The following is a 16,272-nucleotide window of genomic DNA, read 5'->3' as shown; positions in this document are numbered from 1 at the left end:
GTGGCTCGCGGGCTCAAGAGCTCAGGCTCAGTAGTTGTGGCACACGGGCTTAGTTGCTCCACGGCATGTGGGATCGTCCCCGCCCAGGGCTCGAACCCGTGTTCTCTTCATTGGCAGGCGGATTCTTAACCACTGCCACCAGGGAAGCCCCAACTTTCTTTTTATTTTTTTATTTGAAATACTTTGGAGGCCAAATAAGGGACTTGGATAGCTCCTATCAATCACGTGGCTAGGTCCAATTTTTCTAGAATATACACGAAAGAGGTGTTCAAAGAGTTCTAAAGAGTCTCCGGGAAAAAGTTTCTGTCGTAACAACCCTAAGCCAGCTTGGACGCTGAAAAGCCGCAATGCTTCACAACTGCGCACGCGTATTTGAAGAACCGCTAAGCCTGCCATCTTTACGTTTAATGAAAGGGGCGGTCCCTCATCCTTAGCGGACCAATGTAAAACCTCCAGATTGTCATTTTTCTATTGGCTAACAGAGACCAATTAGAAGTGAAACGTCTTTTAGCGGGCGTCTGGCTGTACAGCGCCCTGACGTAATGTGAGGGGACTACGGGCAGGGTTGAGCTGGACCAATGAGGAGGCGCGAGGGGGCTGGTTTGCCTGTTCTCACGCCCAACCCTCAGACCCAGCCCCAGGAAAGTTTCCCTTCTAGGAAGGAGAGAAGCGAACATGGCAGCGCGTTGGTGGCTTTGGTGCGTCTCTGCGACCGTAGCGGTGGCACTGCTGCTCGTTTACGGGGTTCCCTCAGCCTCTGCCCAGAGAAAGAAGGAGGTGAGGACGCTGTTTCCAGCAACACGGGCTTCTCCCAACGAGTGGGGCTTGAGAGGGTCTGTTTTGTCCTTCCCGATCCCTTTTCCCCGCCGATTCTGTACCTTTGGCGGCTCCAATTCCGCCGTTTTTGGAATTGTGGGGTTCGCGAGAGAAGAAACTGTAATACCTTGTCTTCTGGGACTGTAGAGTCTGAGAGTGGGGTGGGGTAGGTGACAAGCTGGCTTCTATAGGCCTGTGGATGTACATAGCTACGAGTTTTGACACTTCTTTGAGTATGGGCCCCATCAGGTGGTGGCGGGAAGTTCGACTTTAGGTCCAAGGGGTAGAATATCTGAGTCCTTCTTCTGTCAGTAGATGTAACTCCCTTTTAGACGTGTGAGAACTATATATTTTGTAGCATTTTCACTTCAGGAATGAGAGGAGTAAACAGAAGAGCGGAGCTATGCCAAATTTATTTCATTGTCCAAATAATTGATTCAAAGCAAGTTACCGGAGTGAAGCTCTTAAACCATTTGCAATGGTTTACCAAATATCAAGCGCGCCAGGCGCTGTTGTGAGAAGCTTAGTGTATATAAGTGAACAAAACTAAGATTCCTCCTCGTGGAATTTACTGACTTTGGCAAGTGGAGGAGATACAGTATTCTTTACTCACCATTAAGCAATCCAAGCTGAGGAATTTTAACATTGTTGTTTTGAAACATGTGTAGAGCCGTATGCTCTTAGAGCTTTACAGATTACTAGCAATTCTTTATGCTCTCTAATTTTATAAATAAGGAAACCCAAGTCCTAAACTTACACAGTTAACTGTTGCAGAACAAGGACTGAAATCCTAGGTCAGTCCGTCTTATGCTATTTCCTGTACATTCTGTGCCTCCTTTAGTACACGATACCTGTACAGGCACTTTTAAAATGCCATTTAAACATCTCCGATGCTTGTCAACTTGAGCTGAATTTAAGAGAACCTACCTTCTCTGTTTTTGAATATGTGTACTATTCCATAAGAAAAAAAATAAGCTAGCATATTAAAACGAGTTAATTAATAGATTGGCAAAAAGTAAAATTAAAAATATACAATTTTCAAAGTAATGGTGAAATGAGCAGGCTCATACACTGGAACTAGAAATCTATGTGCTTTTTTAGGAGGGTTCCAAGCCATTTTTACGTAGAAAACAAGATGTAAAGCAATACATAGTTTTATATTCTAGAAGCCTTTTATGTTTATATATATATATATATATATATATATATATAAAAGTGTATATATATAGAGAGAGAAACCTTTGTAAGGATATACAACAGTGGATATCTCTGGGTAGTTGGGATTGTTCATTAGGGGAACACTGTAACTTTTTACCTTATATGTTGGTATTGTCTAAATTTCTACAACCACCATTTTTTAATAAAACAGTGAAAAATGTTAAAAACTAGTATTTCTACCAGTTAAATTATTTATTCATTTAACCTCTCACTAAACTAGAAGCAGAAGAGCCTAGCAGGGGATAGATTACTTTCAAAAGGAATTAGCAATGAATTATGTACTTGATTTTTTATTTTTTAAACATCTTTATTGGAGTATAATTGCTTTACAATGGTGTGTTAGTTTCTGCTTTATACCAAAGTGAATCAGTTATACATATGACCCCATATCTCTTCCCTCTTGCATCTCCCTCCCTCCCACCCTCCCTATCCTACCCCTCTAGGTGGTCACAAAGCACCTAGCTGATCTCCCTGTGCTATGTGGCTGTTTCCCACTAGCTATCTATTTTACGTTTGGTAGTGTATATATGTCCATGCCACTCTCTCACTTTGTCCCAGCTTACCCTTCCCCCTCCCCGTGTCCTCAAGTCCATTCTCTAGGAGGTCTGTGTCTTTGTTCCCGTCTTGCCCCTAGGTTCTTCATGACCTTTTTGGTTTTTTTAGATTCCATATATATGTGTTAGCATATGGTATTTGTTTTTCTCTTTCTGACTTACTTCACTCTGTATGACAGACTCTAGGTCCATCCACCTCAGTACAGATAACTCAATTTTGTTTCTTTTTTATGGCTGAGTAATATTCCATTGTATATATGTGCCACATCTTCTTTATCCATTCATCTGTTGATGGACACTTAGGTTGCTTCCATGTCCTGGCTATTGTAAATAGTGCTGCAGTGAACATTGTGGTACATGAGTCTTTTTGAATTATGGTTTTCTCAGGGTATATGCTCAGTAGTGGGATTGCTGGGTCATATGGTAGTTCTATTTGTAGTTTTTTAAGGAACCTCCATACTGTTCTCCATAGTGGCTGTATCAATTTACATTCCCACCAACAGTGCAAGAGGGTTCCCTTTTCTCCACACCCTCTCTTGCAATTATTGTTTGTAAATTTTTTGATGATGGCCATTCTGACCAGTGTGAGATGATATCTCATTGTAGTTTTGATTTGTATTTCTCTAATGATTAATAATGTTTTATGTACTTTAAAATTGTTAACACGGTGGATTTTATGTTACGTGCATTTTATCTCAATAAAAAAATGTTTTTAAGGAATCAGATTCTAACTCCCTTCCCATCATGCCACTGTTCAAGACCCTTATCGCTCTTGCAAATCTCTTGCCATAACTGCCTAACTGGTCATCCTTGAACTCATCCTTCATAGTGTTGCCAGAGATGCTAAGGTAAAAAACTGACAACCGAAAGGTTAAAATAACCTATTTTGCAAAGTATAAAAGGACTCCTGTGGTCTGTCCCTGGTCTGCTTTTTCCAGGCTCATCTCAATTCAAGCTCCGCCCTCTACTGGCCGCATGGCTTGCGGGATCTTAGTTCTCCCACCAGGGATTGAACCCTTGCCCTGGCAGTGAGAGTGCCGAGTCCTAACCACTGGACTGCCAGGGAATTCCTGCCTTGATCTTTCTATACTCTCTTGCAAGTATCTATACTTGCTGGAGTATCTCCCTTCTTCTCCCTCACCCCACTCCCTCATTCACCTGAGGGTTCCTACTCTTCAACTCTTAGCTCAAACATTACCTTCCTTTTCAACTAAGCTTTTCCTGGTTCCCCTAGGTGAATTGAGATGAATTCAGCACATTGTATTGTCATTGTTTATATACCAGTCTTTCCCATTAGACTGTGAGCATCTTGAATACAGACACTTTTGTTTAACTGAGGTATAGTTGATTTACAATATTATATGAGTTTCAAGTGTACAACATGGCTATTCACCATTTTTAAAGATTATACTCCATTTATAGTTATTATAAAATATTGGTTATGAATACAGACACTTTTAAATTAATTCTTTTCACACCTAGCAGTATCTGTCAATAAACATCTAATTAATTAATTAATTAACTGTGTACATATAAAGTCAGCAATCTGTTCTTTCACTTGAGGGTTTGTTTAGGTTTCACAATCTAAAATTGGATTTTCTCATCAGTAAACAAGGAACAAACATAGGCTGGTAAAGTTGGTTTCGTTTTTATACCTTTCCCCTGTAACTGAGCATGTTTTGGACTTTTAAATAATGAGATTACTGTGATACTACTTAGAGACAGTTTAAAAATATAGACGTTCTGTTGCAAAATGCTTACAATTTTTGAAAACATTATTTTTAAAAAATCCCAGGTCTATCCACCATAGTAGATTTGACTTTAAATGGTAGGATAATGTATGATCTTATAATCTAAGTATTATGTTTTAAAAGACACCTCTCCTGTATAACTGAGTCACTTTGCTGTACAGCAGTAATTAGCACAACTTTGTAAATCAACTACACTTCAATTAAAAAAAATAGAGGGCTTCCCTGGAGGCGCAGTGGTTAAGAATCTGCCTGCCAATGCAGGGGACACAGGTTTGAGCTCTGGTCCGGGAAGATCCCACATGCCGCGGAGCAACTAAGCCTGTGGACCACAACTACTGAGCCTGAGCTCTAGAGCCTGAGAGCCGCAACTACTGAGCCTGTGTGCCTAGAGCCCGTGCTCCGCAACAAGAGAAACCACCAAAATGAGAAGCCCAAGCACCGCAACGGAGAGTAGCCCCTGCTTGCCACAACTAGAGAAAGCCTGCGTGCAGCAATGAAGACCCAATGCAGCCAAAAATAAATAAATTAAATAAATAAATTTATTTAAAAAAATAGAGAAGAACAACAAAAAAAGACACCTCTCCTAAATGAATATAATTAAAAATCACTCAAGTTCTTCATAGTTGTCTGTTGTTAAATGAAATGCTACCCTACTTATCGGATTACTTACACTCGTAACAGTGTTTTCACTGGAACATTGACTTATTCTCTAATATTTATTCAATGCCTTCTACATGTCATGCACTATGGTTTACATGCATTATCTCTAATCCTCACAATAACCCTGCAGAGTATTAGCCCTTTTTGAAAGGTGAGGAAACTGACACTGAGCAAGAGAGACGTTGGGGGTTTGCCTAAAGAAGCACAGCTGTAGAGGCTGAGCTGGGATTCTACCCCTTGTCTGACTCCAAATCGTATGCTCTCTGCTAGGCCACAAAGGCTTATTTTGCAGTGACTTATTTTATTTTTATGGTGAATTATTTCCCCCTCTGGTAGAAAGAAAGTTGCTTATTCTTGCAACTGGTGTCATTTTAGGGAGGCAGCATGATAAAAATGAAAAGGCATGGTCTTTGACAAAATTATCCATATCTCAAGACTTCCCTGGTGGTCCAGTGGGTAAGACTCTGAGCTCCCAATGGAGGGGGCCTGAGTTCGATCCCTCGTCGGGGAACTAGATCCCGCATGCATGCCGCAACTAAGAGTCCGCATGCCACAACTAAAGATCCCACATGATGCAAGGAAGATCCTGCATGCTGCAACTAAGACACGGTACAGCGAAAATAAATATTTAAAAAAAATAATAATTGACAATTCTTCACTTGTAAAAAATTATCCATATTTCTTGATCTACTTCTGGGAATCTGTAATAGAAAAATAATATGGAATATGGAAAAGAGTGTCGTTTTTTTTCTTTTCTTTGGCCACACTGTGTGGCTTGTGGGATATTAGTTCCCTGACCAGGGATCGAACCTGGGCCCTGTGAGTGAAAGCCCTGAGTCCAAACCACCAGACAGCCAGGGAATTCCCTGGAAAAGAATGAATGCACAAAGCATACTGAAACATTAAAAAATGGTCTTAATAATGCTAGGGTGGCAGATAGTTTTCCTCTCGTTTGCTCAGTTTTCAAAAAATTGTGTAAAATTTTAAAGATCATGTATGTTAATGCAACCCAAGTGATCTTTAGCAAGTTACTCTGAGTCTCATTTTCCTTATCAGTAGAATGGGAAAATGCCTATCTTCTTTTGTATTGTGAGAATTAAAGGAGATGAGGGCTGTAAAGTGCCTAATGCAGTACCTGGTATGTAGAAGACATTAGATGAATATTATTGATAGAAAATAAAATAAGCTTGTGTTCCTCTGCAGTATAAAATATTTTTCAATTGATCTTTTTATATTGTTTTTATGAAGCTTATTCAGAAAATAAAATTATCTGCATATTTTGACAAGGCAGGCAATTATTGGAAAAAACTTCTGTATTCTTTGACATTGCTTTGAGAAGTGATGCATGAAAGTATCACATGCGCAAAACCCCAGCAATTACTTAGAAAATACCTTATTACCAAGAACAAAAGGCTCAGTAGCATTGCAAAACAAACAAATTGAGACATCCTCCAAAAATAAACATCAAGGAGAGGGGACAGTGGTATATTTTAGCCCTGTGCAAGAAGTATGTGAACTGAGAATGGAGCAGATAGCATTTAAGGATTACAGATACTCTCTTCTCTGTTCACTGTCTTTCTCCTTCAGTCATTATCTGCCAATTATGTTTCCAGGTCTGTTCAGTCTCACTTGTAATTTAAGGATGGAGTTGAAAATTTATTCCTTAACCAGGAATTTTTTAAACTAACATTTGTAGGCTAGTGGATTATTAAGAAAGCTAAAAATATCAAGAATTTTTATGAATAAACCCTGATGGTCTAGAACACAGATATAATGAAATAAGTTTTGGGGGAAAGGGAGGTGCATTTTAGAGGAATTCAGACTGTTGATGCTTAGCTTTATTACTTCTGAAATTCAAAAGTAATCTTAATGGCAGCATCAGAATTTAGATTTAAATTATAGTGGATTCCTATATACCAGGGGTCCCCAACCCCCGGGCCACAGACTGGTACCGGTCCGTGGCCTGTTAGGAACCGGGACTCACAGCAGGGGCTGAGCGGCGGGCCGCCGGGCGGGCGAGCGAAATACAACCGCTCCTGATTGCTCGCATTACCGCCAGAGCTCCACCTCCTGTCAGATCAGCGGGGGCATTAGATTCTCATAGGAGTGCGAACCCTACTGTGAACCGCGCATGCAAGGGAGCTAGGTTGCGCACACCTTATGAGAATCTAATGCCTGATGATCTGAGGTGGAGCTGAGGCGTTGATGCTCTGCAAATACAGATTATCATTAGCAGAGAGCTTTGACTGTACGGAGACCATAATAAATCAATTGCTTGCAAACTCATATCAAAACCCTATCAGTGAGTGGCAAGGGAAAACAAGCTCAGGGCTCCCACTGATTCTGCATTATGGTGAGCTGTATAATTATTTCATTATATATTACAATGTAATAATAATAGAAATAAAGTGCACAATAAATGTAATGCACTTAAATCATCCCGAAACCATCCCCCGCCACCCCGTCCATGGAAAAACTGTTCCACGAAACCAGTCCCCGGTGCCGAAAAGATTGGGGACCACTGACTGCTATATGCTATCTTTGCTGAGTGATATTTAGTGATAATAGGAAAATTTGTAGTTGTTAAGGCTTAATCTATTTTGCTAGAGCTAATTGGGATACATATTATGCAAGCAAGTAGAATAAAGTTAAATTAGTGCAGTGTTGTGTTACTGCACTTTCTTGGTCCTCTTAATCCCTTGTAGTCCTAAAATTTTCATCGTACTTGATTATTACTAACAGAATTAGAGATATTAATTGACTTCCTGTTAGTGGGATTATTTTGTGGCCATAATAATTTAAAAGCTTCAAGAGAAGAGAAAGACTTTAAGCTTACTTAACTTTGTTGGTAAGCATTATATTTTAATTGTGAATATTATTACTCTTCTTTTTGTTTTATTTAAATAGTTGAAAGTAGAGTAATGTACTCCAAGAAGGGGAGATATCAATTGATTGTGAAAGTCTTTGCTTATAAATTTAATGTTTTTTCATAGTAAACTTTTATTTTGTTTTAAATAAATATATCCAGTGCAAATTTTAAGACTGGATGGGTATATTTTCTCAAATGTTTTTTAAAACTGTAGTGGAAAAAGTATTTGCAGTAGGAGTTGTTTCCAAATCAATTACTTTTTTGAGTTGAGCTCACTTGATAAACCTCCTACCTTTATGTACTATAGTCCCTGGAAAATATCTTTCCTACTAACAACTTTAAAGTATTAAATAGTAAATAGAAGGGCCTGAAGGTCACAGGTGATATATTAATCCTTTACTTCTGAAGGTTATGACTTTGGAAGATAAAGGAATATTTAGAGAGTGAATAGTGGGACTTAGTGTAGAGCCTATAGAGAAACAAAATTTTTATTTCTAAGGCATAGCTTTCAGTACCCAAACAATGGGCTCTTGACAACGAATAAGAGGCATCCTAAGGAAGAAGGTTCTTCAGTACTAGCGATTTACTCCGATCAAGAAAACTTTTAACTCAAATGTGAAAAAAGAGAAATTCCTTTATAAAATCATATAACAGAAGAGACAAAAGAAGACTAGTGAAAGAAGTGTCTAGGAATTATTAAGGTGTTTTATATATATATATATATATTTAACATCTTTATTGGAGTATAATTGCTTTACAATGGTGTGTTAGTTTCTGCTTTATAACAAAGTGAATCAGTTATACATATACATATGTTCCCATATCTCTTCCCCCTTGGATCTCCCACCCTCCCACCCTCCCTATCCCACTCCTCTAGGTGTCACAAAGCACCGAGCTGATCTCCCTGTGCTATGCGGCTGCTTCCCACTAGCTATCTATTTTAAGTTTCATAGTGTATATATGTCCATGCCACTCTCTCACTTTGTCCCAGCTTACCCTTCCCCCTCCCCATATCTTCAAGTCCATTCTCTAGTAGGTCTGTGTCTTTATTCCCATCTTGCCCCTAGGTTCTTCATGACCTTTTTTTTCCCCTTAGATTTCATATATATGTGTTAGCATATGGTATTTGTTTTTCTCTTTCTGACTTACTTTGTATGACAGACTCTAGGTCCATCCACCTCAGTACAAATAACTCAATTTTGTTTCTTTTTTATGGCTGAGTAATATTCCATTGTATATATGTGCCGCATCTTCTTTATCCATTCATCTGTTGATGGACACTTAGGTTGCTTACATGTCCTGACTATTGTAAATAGTGCTGCAATGAACATTGTGGTACATGACTCTTCTTGAATTATGGTGTTCTCAGGGTATATGCCCAGTAGTGAGATTGCTGGGTCATATGGTAGTTCTATTTTTAGTTTTTTAAGGAACCTCTGTACTGTTCTCCATAGTGGCTGTATCAATTTACATTCCCACCAACAGTGCAAGAGGGTTCCCTTTTCTCCACACCCTCTCCAGCATTTATTGTTTCTAGATTCTTTGATGATGGCCATTCTGACGGGTGTGAGATGATACCTCATTGTAGTTTTGATTTGCATTTCTCTAATGATTAATGATGTTGAGCATTCTTTCATGTGTTTGTTGGCAATCTGTATATCTTCTTTGGAGAAATGTCTATTTAGGTCTTCTGCCCATTTTTGGATTGGGTTGTTTGTTTTTTTGATATTGAGCTGCATGAGCTGCTTGTAAATTCTGGAGATTAATCCTTTGTCAGTTACTTCATTTGCAAATATTTTCGCCCCTTCTGAGGGTTGTCTTTTGGTCTTCTTTATGGTTTCCTTTGCTGTGCAAAAGCTTTTAAGTTTTATTAAGTCCCATTTGTTTACTTTTGTTTTTATTTCCATTTCTCTAGGAGGTGGGTCAAAAAGGATCTTGCTGTGATTTATGTCATAGAGTGTTCTGCCTATGTTTTCCTCTAAGAGTTTGATAGTGTCTGGCCTTACATTTAGGTCTTTAATCCATTTTGAGCTTATTTTGGTGTATGGTGTTAGGGAGTGTTCTAATTTCACACTTTTCCATGTAGCTGTCCAGTTTTCCCAGCACCACTTACTGAAGAGGCTGTCTTTTCTCCACTGTATATTCTTGCCTCCTTTATCAAAGATAAGGTGACCATATGTGCGTGGGTTTATCTCTGGGCTTTCTATCCTGTTGCATTGATCTATATTTCTGTTTTTGTGCCAGTGCCATTACTGTCTTGATTACTGTAGCTTTGTAGTATAGTCTGAAGTCAGGGAGCCTGATTCCTCCAGCTCCATTTTTCTTTCTCAAGATTGCTTTGACTATTTGGGGTCTTTTGCGTTTCCATAAAATTGTGAATTTTTTTGTTCTAGTTCTGTGAAAAATGCCAGTGGTAGTTTGATAGGGATTGCATTGAATCTGTAGATTGCTTTGGGTATTAGAGTCAATTTCACAATGTTGATTCTTCCAATCCAAGAACATGGTATATCTCTCCATCTATTTGTGTCATCTTTAATTTCTTTCATCAGTGTCTTATAATTTTCCGCTTACAGGTCTTTTGTCTCCTTAGGTAGGTTTATTCCTAGATAAGGTGTTATATTTGAGTTATCTAGAATATATCACATTCTTCAACCATTTCAGGAAGATCAGGTGGTGGTTTATTTTTAGGAATGGTGTATTTTTTCCTGTTGTGTATAATTTGAATTGCTTAATGTTTATTTAATTTCCCTGTGTAATTGCATAGAAATTATATAAGACGTAGTCCTTACCCATAAGAATTAAAATGTAGAGCAGTAGTACTCAAACTTCAGTGTATAAAGAATCACTTGGGGAACTCCCCTGGTGGTGCAGTGGTTAAGAATCCACCTACCAACGCAGGGGACATGGGTTTGATCCCTGATCTGGGAAGATCCCACGAGTCGTGGAGCAACTAAGCCTGTGTGCCACAACTACCGAGCCTGCGCTCTAGAGCCTGCGAGCCACAACTACTGAGCCCGCGCACCACGACTACTGAAGTCCGTGCACCTAGAACCCGTGCTCCGCAGCAAGAGAAGCCACCGCAATGAGAAGCCCATGCACGTGGCCCCCGCTCACCACAACTAGGGAAAGCCTGCGCACAGCAACAAAGACCCAATGCAGCCAAAAATAAATAAATAAAATAAATAAATTTTTAAAAAAGGAATCACTTGGGGTACATGTTAAAATTCCATATTCCTGGAATCCACCAGAAGCTAAAGAGCCCACCAGGAAGAGAAAGGGAAATCACAGCCTTGATTAAAGATTTAAAGGCATCAGAGGTGGTAAGTGATGCAGTATCTCACAACAACAGCCCTCAATGGCCAGTGAAAAAAGACTAACAGGAACTGAAGCCTTATAGCAGATTATTACCAACTGATTTCAATTGTTTTTCCCATAGCCCAGGCTGTTCCAGACATTGCGACTGCAACTGAATCTATTACACAGACTGATGACAAGTGGTATGCAGTCTTAGACATCACTAACACCTTCTGTGCCATCTTACTGATATTTGAGGATCAAGGTCAGTTCATTTTCAGGTAGCAAGGTCTCCTATATATGTTTATAGTATTCTCTAGGGGTACCTAAGGTCCCGTGCCATTTGCTACCAGTTGGTGAGTCAGGATTTAGCATAAGTTCCTCTACCCTTCCATGTTTAAAGCTTTCACTATATGGATGATGCCTTGTTGGCAAGTAAAAGCCTCAGCCTCAATGACCTTGGTGGTGGTGCTCTCATACTACAGAGGTAGCCAGGAGCAGTAGCTGATAAACCCGACGAAATCCAAGGGCCTGCTCACCAAGCAAAGTTCCTTGGGACTAAGGGAATGGATTTATAATGCTCAATTCCTGTCGTGGTCATGGAAAAACGGCTGTCTCTTTGGCCCACCAAACCAAACAGGAAACCCAGCACCTTATTGGACAGTTTTGGGTATTGGAGACAGTATGTGGCTCACTCAGGCATGCTGCTTGGTCTTTTTTATCAGCTAACCCTGCTAATCAGCATCCTTTGAGTAAGGCTTATGTAGATCTACTGAATCAAATTTACTGGAGGATGAAACCTAGAAGTCTGCACTTTTAACAGGCTCCTTTATACTAGCCACACTTTGAGAAACATGGACCTAGTAAGTGTATTATCCATTATGCTAAGGGCTTGCTCTGGGAAGTTTTGATTTACTTTATCACCAAGTCTTTCTTTTACATTGTGTTCCGATCGGTAATTAATAAAAATAGTTTTGAATACATAATAAGATTATAAAAGCTTAAATCAGACTGTGAAAATCCTTTTCAGTTTAGAACAGTGGTTCTCAAGAGGGAGTGGGGAATTTTACTTCCCAAGGGTTATCTGGCAATGTCTGGAGACATTTTTGGTTATTGCCAGCTGGTGATGCTACTGGCATCTAATAGGTAGAGGTCAGGGATGCTGCTCAACATGCAATGTGCAGGACAGCTCCCCACAAAAGAATTATCTGGCCCAAGATGTCAGTTACCCTGCTGCTGAGAAACCTTGGTTTAGAATGATCTGTTTGAATCCTAGCTCTGTGTCTTACTATGGCACTTTGGCCAAGTTGCTTAACCTCTCTGATCCTGTTTACTCAACATTTAAATGAACTAAAAATAGAGTATTTAACCTCATAGTGTTGTTCTGAGGATTGAATTAAATACTCATTCTATAAGGAGAGAAGTTGCTGCCTGACACATACGTACTAAGCATTCCAAATAGTAACTGCTATTTTCTCCATAAAATCAAGATGGGCTTACTTTAATATATATTAAAATGTTAAAAGATTAGGTCATTGTGAATAAGGATTATAGCTTCTAATTATCATGTCCCAAGCTATGTTCATGTACTTTTATTGTAAAAGTTTAAAACTAGTTCATTTTAAAAAAAATGAACTGAGAAAGTAACCTAATTAATTGCCTCGGTAATAAGCAGTCTTTTGAGGTAATAATCCCATTTATAAGAGCTTTAAAGAGAATTTGTAATTCCTTTGAACTAATTTCTTCTACTTGATAAGTTATTTGGGGATTGTATAGGCAGAAATCTGGTCTTTCCAGTCTGTTAATAAACAAGAAGAGGAATATAATACATTTTTTACATAGACCTATTCAAGACTTTGTTTAAGAAGACTCCACATGTTTACCACTAATTCAAAGCACATACATTTGTTTTATTGGAATGATCATATATCTATGTGGTTGAATAGAGATAGACTATTTGAAACTATACCTGTTACTGCTTTACATTTTTTTTTCTAAAAGAGCCCGAAATAGTATCTGTAGCCATGGTGAATAAAATAGGCAAATTATGTTTGAATTTGCTGGTAACTGTCAAATTTAATTTGAAAGTATAACAGAATTAATGACTGCTTTAGAATATAGAATGCATATTTTCTGTGAACTAATATTGTTCTCTTAGCCAAGAGGATCATTAAGTCTGTATCAAATAATAAGAATTCATTTTTTAGAAAAACTGAGTTTAATTTATGCAGCCTTATTTTAAATCAAATATCCCTATTCTTGACAATTTTTGGTAACTAATTCTACTGCTAAAGATGAACTAGCCTCCACCCCTTGTTCCTTGTCCTATCTGCCTTCTAGTTCACTCTCTTCCACTGCCTTTACCACCAACCTGTTTCCTTTTTTTTAAAATTGAAGTATAGTTGATGTACAATGTTGTGTTAGTTTTAGATGTACAGCACAGTGATTCAGTTATACACATATGTATTCTTTTTCAGATTCTTTTCCCTTGTAGTTTATTACAAAATATTGAGTATAGTTCCCTGTGCTATACAGTAGGTCCTTGTTGGTTATCTGTTTTATATATAGTACTGTGTATATGTTAATCCCAAATTCCTAATTTATCCCTCCCCCAACAACCTGTTTCCTATCATTCATTGTTCCACAAGTGTTGTTAATTATTTGTTATACCAGTCTTCTGCGAGTGTATATATTTCTCTGTGGGCTTATTTAGAGACTATATTCATTTTTCCATGTGTAGCATATTCATTTTGTGGCTGTTACTGGAATTACTTTATATCTGCTACAAAACTATTTTTTATGCCATCTTTCTCTATTGTTCATAGAAGTGTACTCAGGAAGTAAAATTTTTTTCAGTATTGCCTGAATTCAGGCATGCTTTAAAGGTAAGTCATGCATTTTTAGAATCCATGTTATTGTTGCCTTCCTGAAATTAAAAAAAAATCCCATTTCTATTAAGTGTTTATGTGTGTAATCGTCTTTTTTTCCTTATATGTTAATGATGCAAGTGAGTCCATTCCCAGCTGGGTTCTGTTAAATAGAAATTCAGTACACACTAACTGAATGCCTACTATATGGTAAAGTACTATGTGTGTCTGCTTTCTAGTAGCTAATAATCTAGAGAAGGAAACAGATATCAAATTGTCTTAGAATGATAAGTGCTATAACACAGGTAAAAAGTGTTGTGAAACATCTAGCAGGGGTGGGGGGATTAATATGCTTGTGTCCTGGTTCCTTGACCACCTAGGAAAACCATTTAGGGTCATTCAATTAAAACCCACTAAACCCACTAGACGTGCATTCTTTGAGAATTTTGTTGGGATGACTAAAGCCACAGAAGCCATTCTTATTGGTTCCAGGGATTATTTTTCTTAGCCTAAGTCTGAGGCAACTCATTTGCATTACTGACACCTATCTTTCAAAGAGTGCTATCTTTCTATTAGGTTCCTGATCCACTTCCCAACTGAAAAGGCACATCCTAACATCTGTTCTTTGATGATTGAATTTAATGAGAAGGAACTATTTTTAAAGTTTGAATGCCAGTGCCCTGGCCAAACTTCAGTGTAAGTAATGGGAAATGTAATTGGTCAAATGCTTCTGAATAGTGAACCACTCCATGATTTCCCAGCCCTTTACAAACATATCCCTGTAAAGAAGAACAAAACCATAAATTAGCATTAACTCTGCATTGAGATTCTTCTGCACTTCTTTTTTTTTATCTTTTCCCATCTTCTTACTACTCTTGCAAAGTTTGAACATAAGGGTAGAGGTGAGGGGAAGGATAAATGAATATGATTGCGTTTATTTCAAACTGAAATTCTCATTGACTAACCATGCTTCTCTTCCATTGCCTCATTGATGACTGGCTTTTAAAAAGAAACAAACAAAATGTAGCTCTTTCTTTGTGTAGACGTAAATTTTCATTTCTCCGAGTTAAATGTTTGGGAGTGCAGTTGCTGGATTGTATGGTTAGTGTATATTTTACTTAATTTTTTTTAACATCTTTGTTGGAGTATAATTGCTTTACAATGGTGTGCTTGCTTAATTTTTTTTTTGTTTTTTTGTTTTGTTTTGTTTTGTTTTGTTTTGCGGTACGCGGGCCTCTCACTGTTGTGGCCTCTCCTGTTGCGGAGCACAGGCTCCAGACACGCAGGCTCAGCGGCCATGGCTCAAGGGCCCAGCCGCTCCGCGGCATGTAGGATCTTCCCGGACTGGGGCACGAACCCGTGTCCCCTTCATCGGCAGGCGGACTCTCAACCACTGCGCCACCAGGGAAGCCCTGCTTGCTTAATTTTTTAAAGAAACTGCCAAACTGTTTTCCGGAGTGACTGTACCATGGTACATTCCCACCAAAAATGTATGAGAGACCCAGTTTCTCTACGTCCTCGCCAGAATTTGGTACTGTCGCTATATTTTGTTTTAGTAATGGGTGTGTAGTGATAGCTCATTGTGCTCTTAATTTGCATTTCTGTAACGGCTGATGATGTTGAACATCTTTTTGTGTGTTTCTTTGTCATCAGTAGATCATCTTCGATGAAATCTTTTCATGTCTTGCCTATTTTGTTTGTTTTACTGTTGAGTTTTGATAGTTTTAAAAAATATATTCTAGCTACTAATCCTTTTTAGATGTGTGGTTTGTAAATATTTTCTCCCACTCTGTAGCTTGTCTTCACATCCTCATAACAGGGTCTTTCACAGAGCAAAAGTTTTTAATTTTGATGAGGTCCAGTTTACCTTTTTTTTTTCTTTTTTATGAATCGTGCTTTTGGTGTCAGGTCTAAGAACTCTTTGCCTACCCCTTGATCCTGAACATTTTCTCCCATATTTTTTTCCTAATTTTTAAATAGTTTTCATTTTTACATTTAGGTATGTGATCCATTTTTAATTAATTTTTAAAATAAATTTATTTATTTTATTTTATGTATGTATTTTTGGCTGTGTTGGGTCTTCGTTGCTTTGTGCAGGCTTTATCTCTAGTTGTGGCGAGCAGGGGCTACTCTTTGTTGCGGTGAGCCGGCTTCTCATTGTGGTGGCTTTCTCTTGTTGTGGAGCACAGGCTTTAGGCACGAGGGCTTCAGTAGTTGTGGCAGGCAAGCTCAGTAGTTGTGGC

General features: G+C 38.5%; 1 protein-coding gene across 2 annotated transcripts in view; it reads left to right on the top strand.

Annotated features, from left to right (window-relative positions):
- Positions 1–491: 491 nt before the first annotated feature.
- MAGT1 (magnesium transporter 1) overlaps positions 492–16,272 on the top strand; it is a 49,045-nt gene continuing 33,264 nt past the window's right edge. The window contains exons 1-2 of one of the 2 annotated variants that reach the window (XM_033406905.2): positions 632–777; positions 11,305–11,427. Coding sequence is in view for 1 of the 2 variants with exons in the window: in XM_004280439.3 (XP_004280487.1) it covers positions 676–777 (102 nt within the window). In the remaining variant the exon portion in view is untranslated. Of the gene's footprint in view, positions 778–11,304; positions 11,428–16,272 lie in introns of both variants that reach the window. The other variant, XM_004280439.3, reaches the window with a different exon arrangement.

This window comes from Orcinus orca, chromosome X (assembly GCF_937001465.1).
Source record: "Orcinus orca chromosome X, mOrcOrc1.1, whole genome shotgun sequence".
Classification (NCBI taxonomy): Eukaryota; Metazoa; Chordata; class Mammalia; order Artiodactyla; family Delphinidae; genus Orcinus; species Orcinus orca.
Note: the sequence above shows the minus strand (reverse complement) of the source record. Positions and strands in the feature narration are given on the sequence as shown.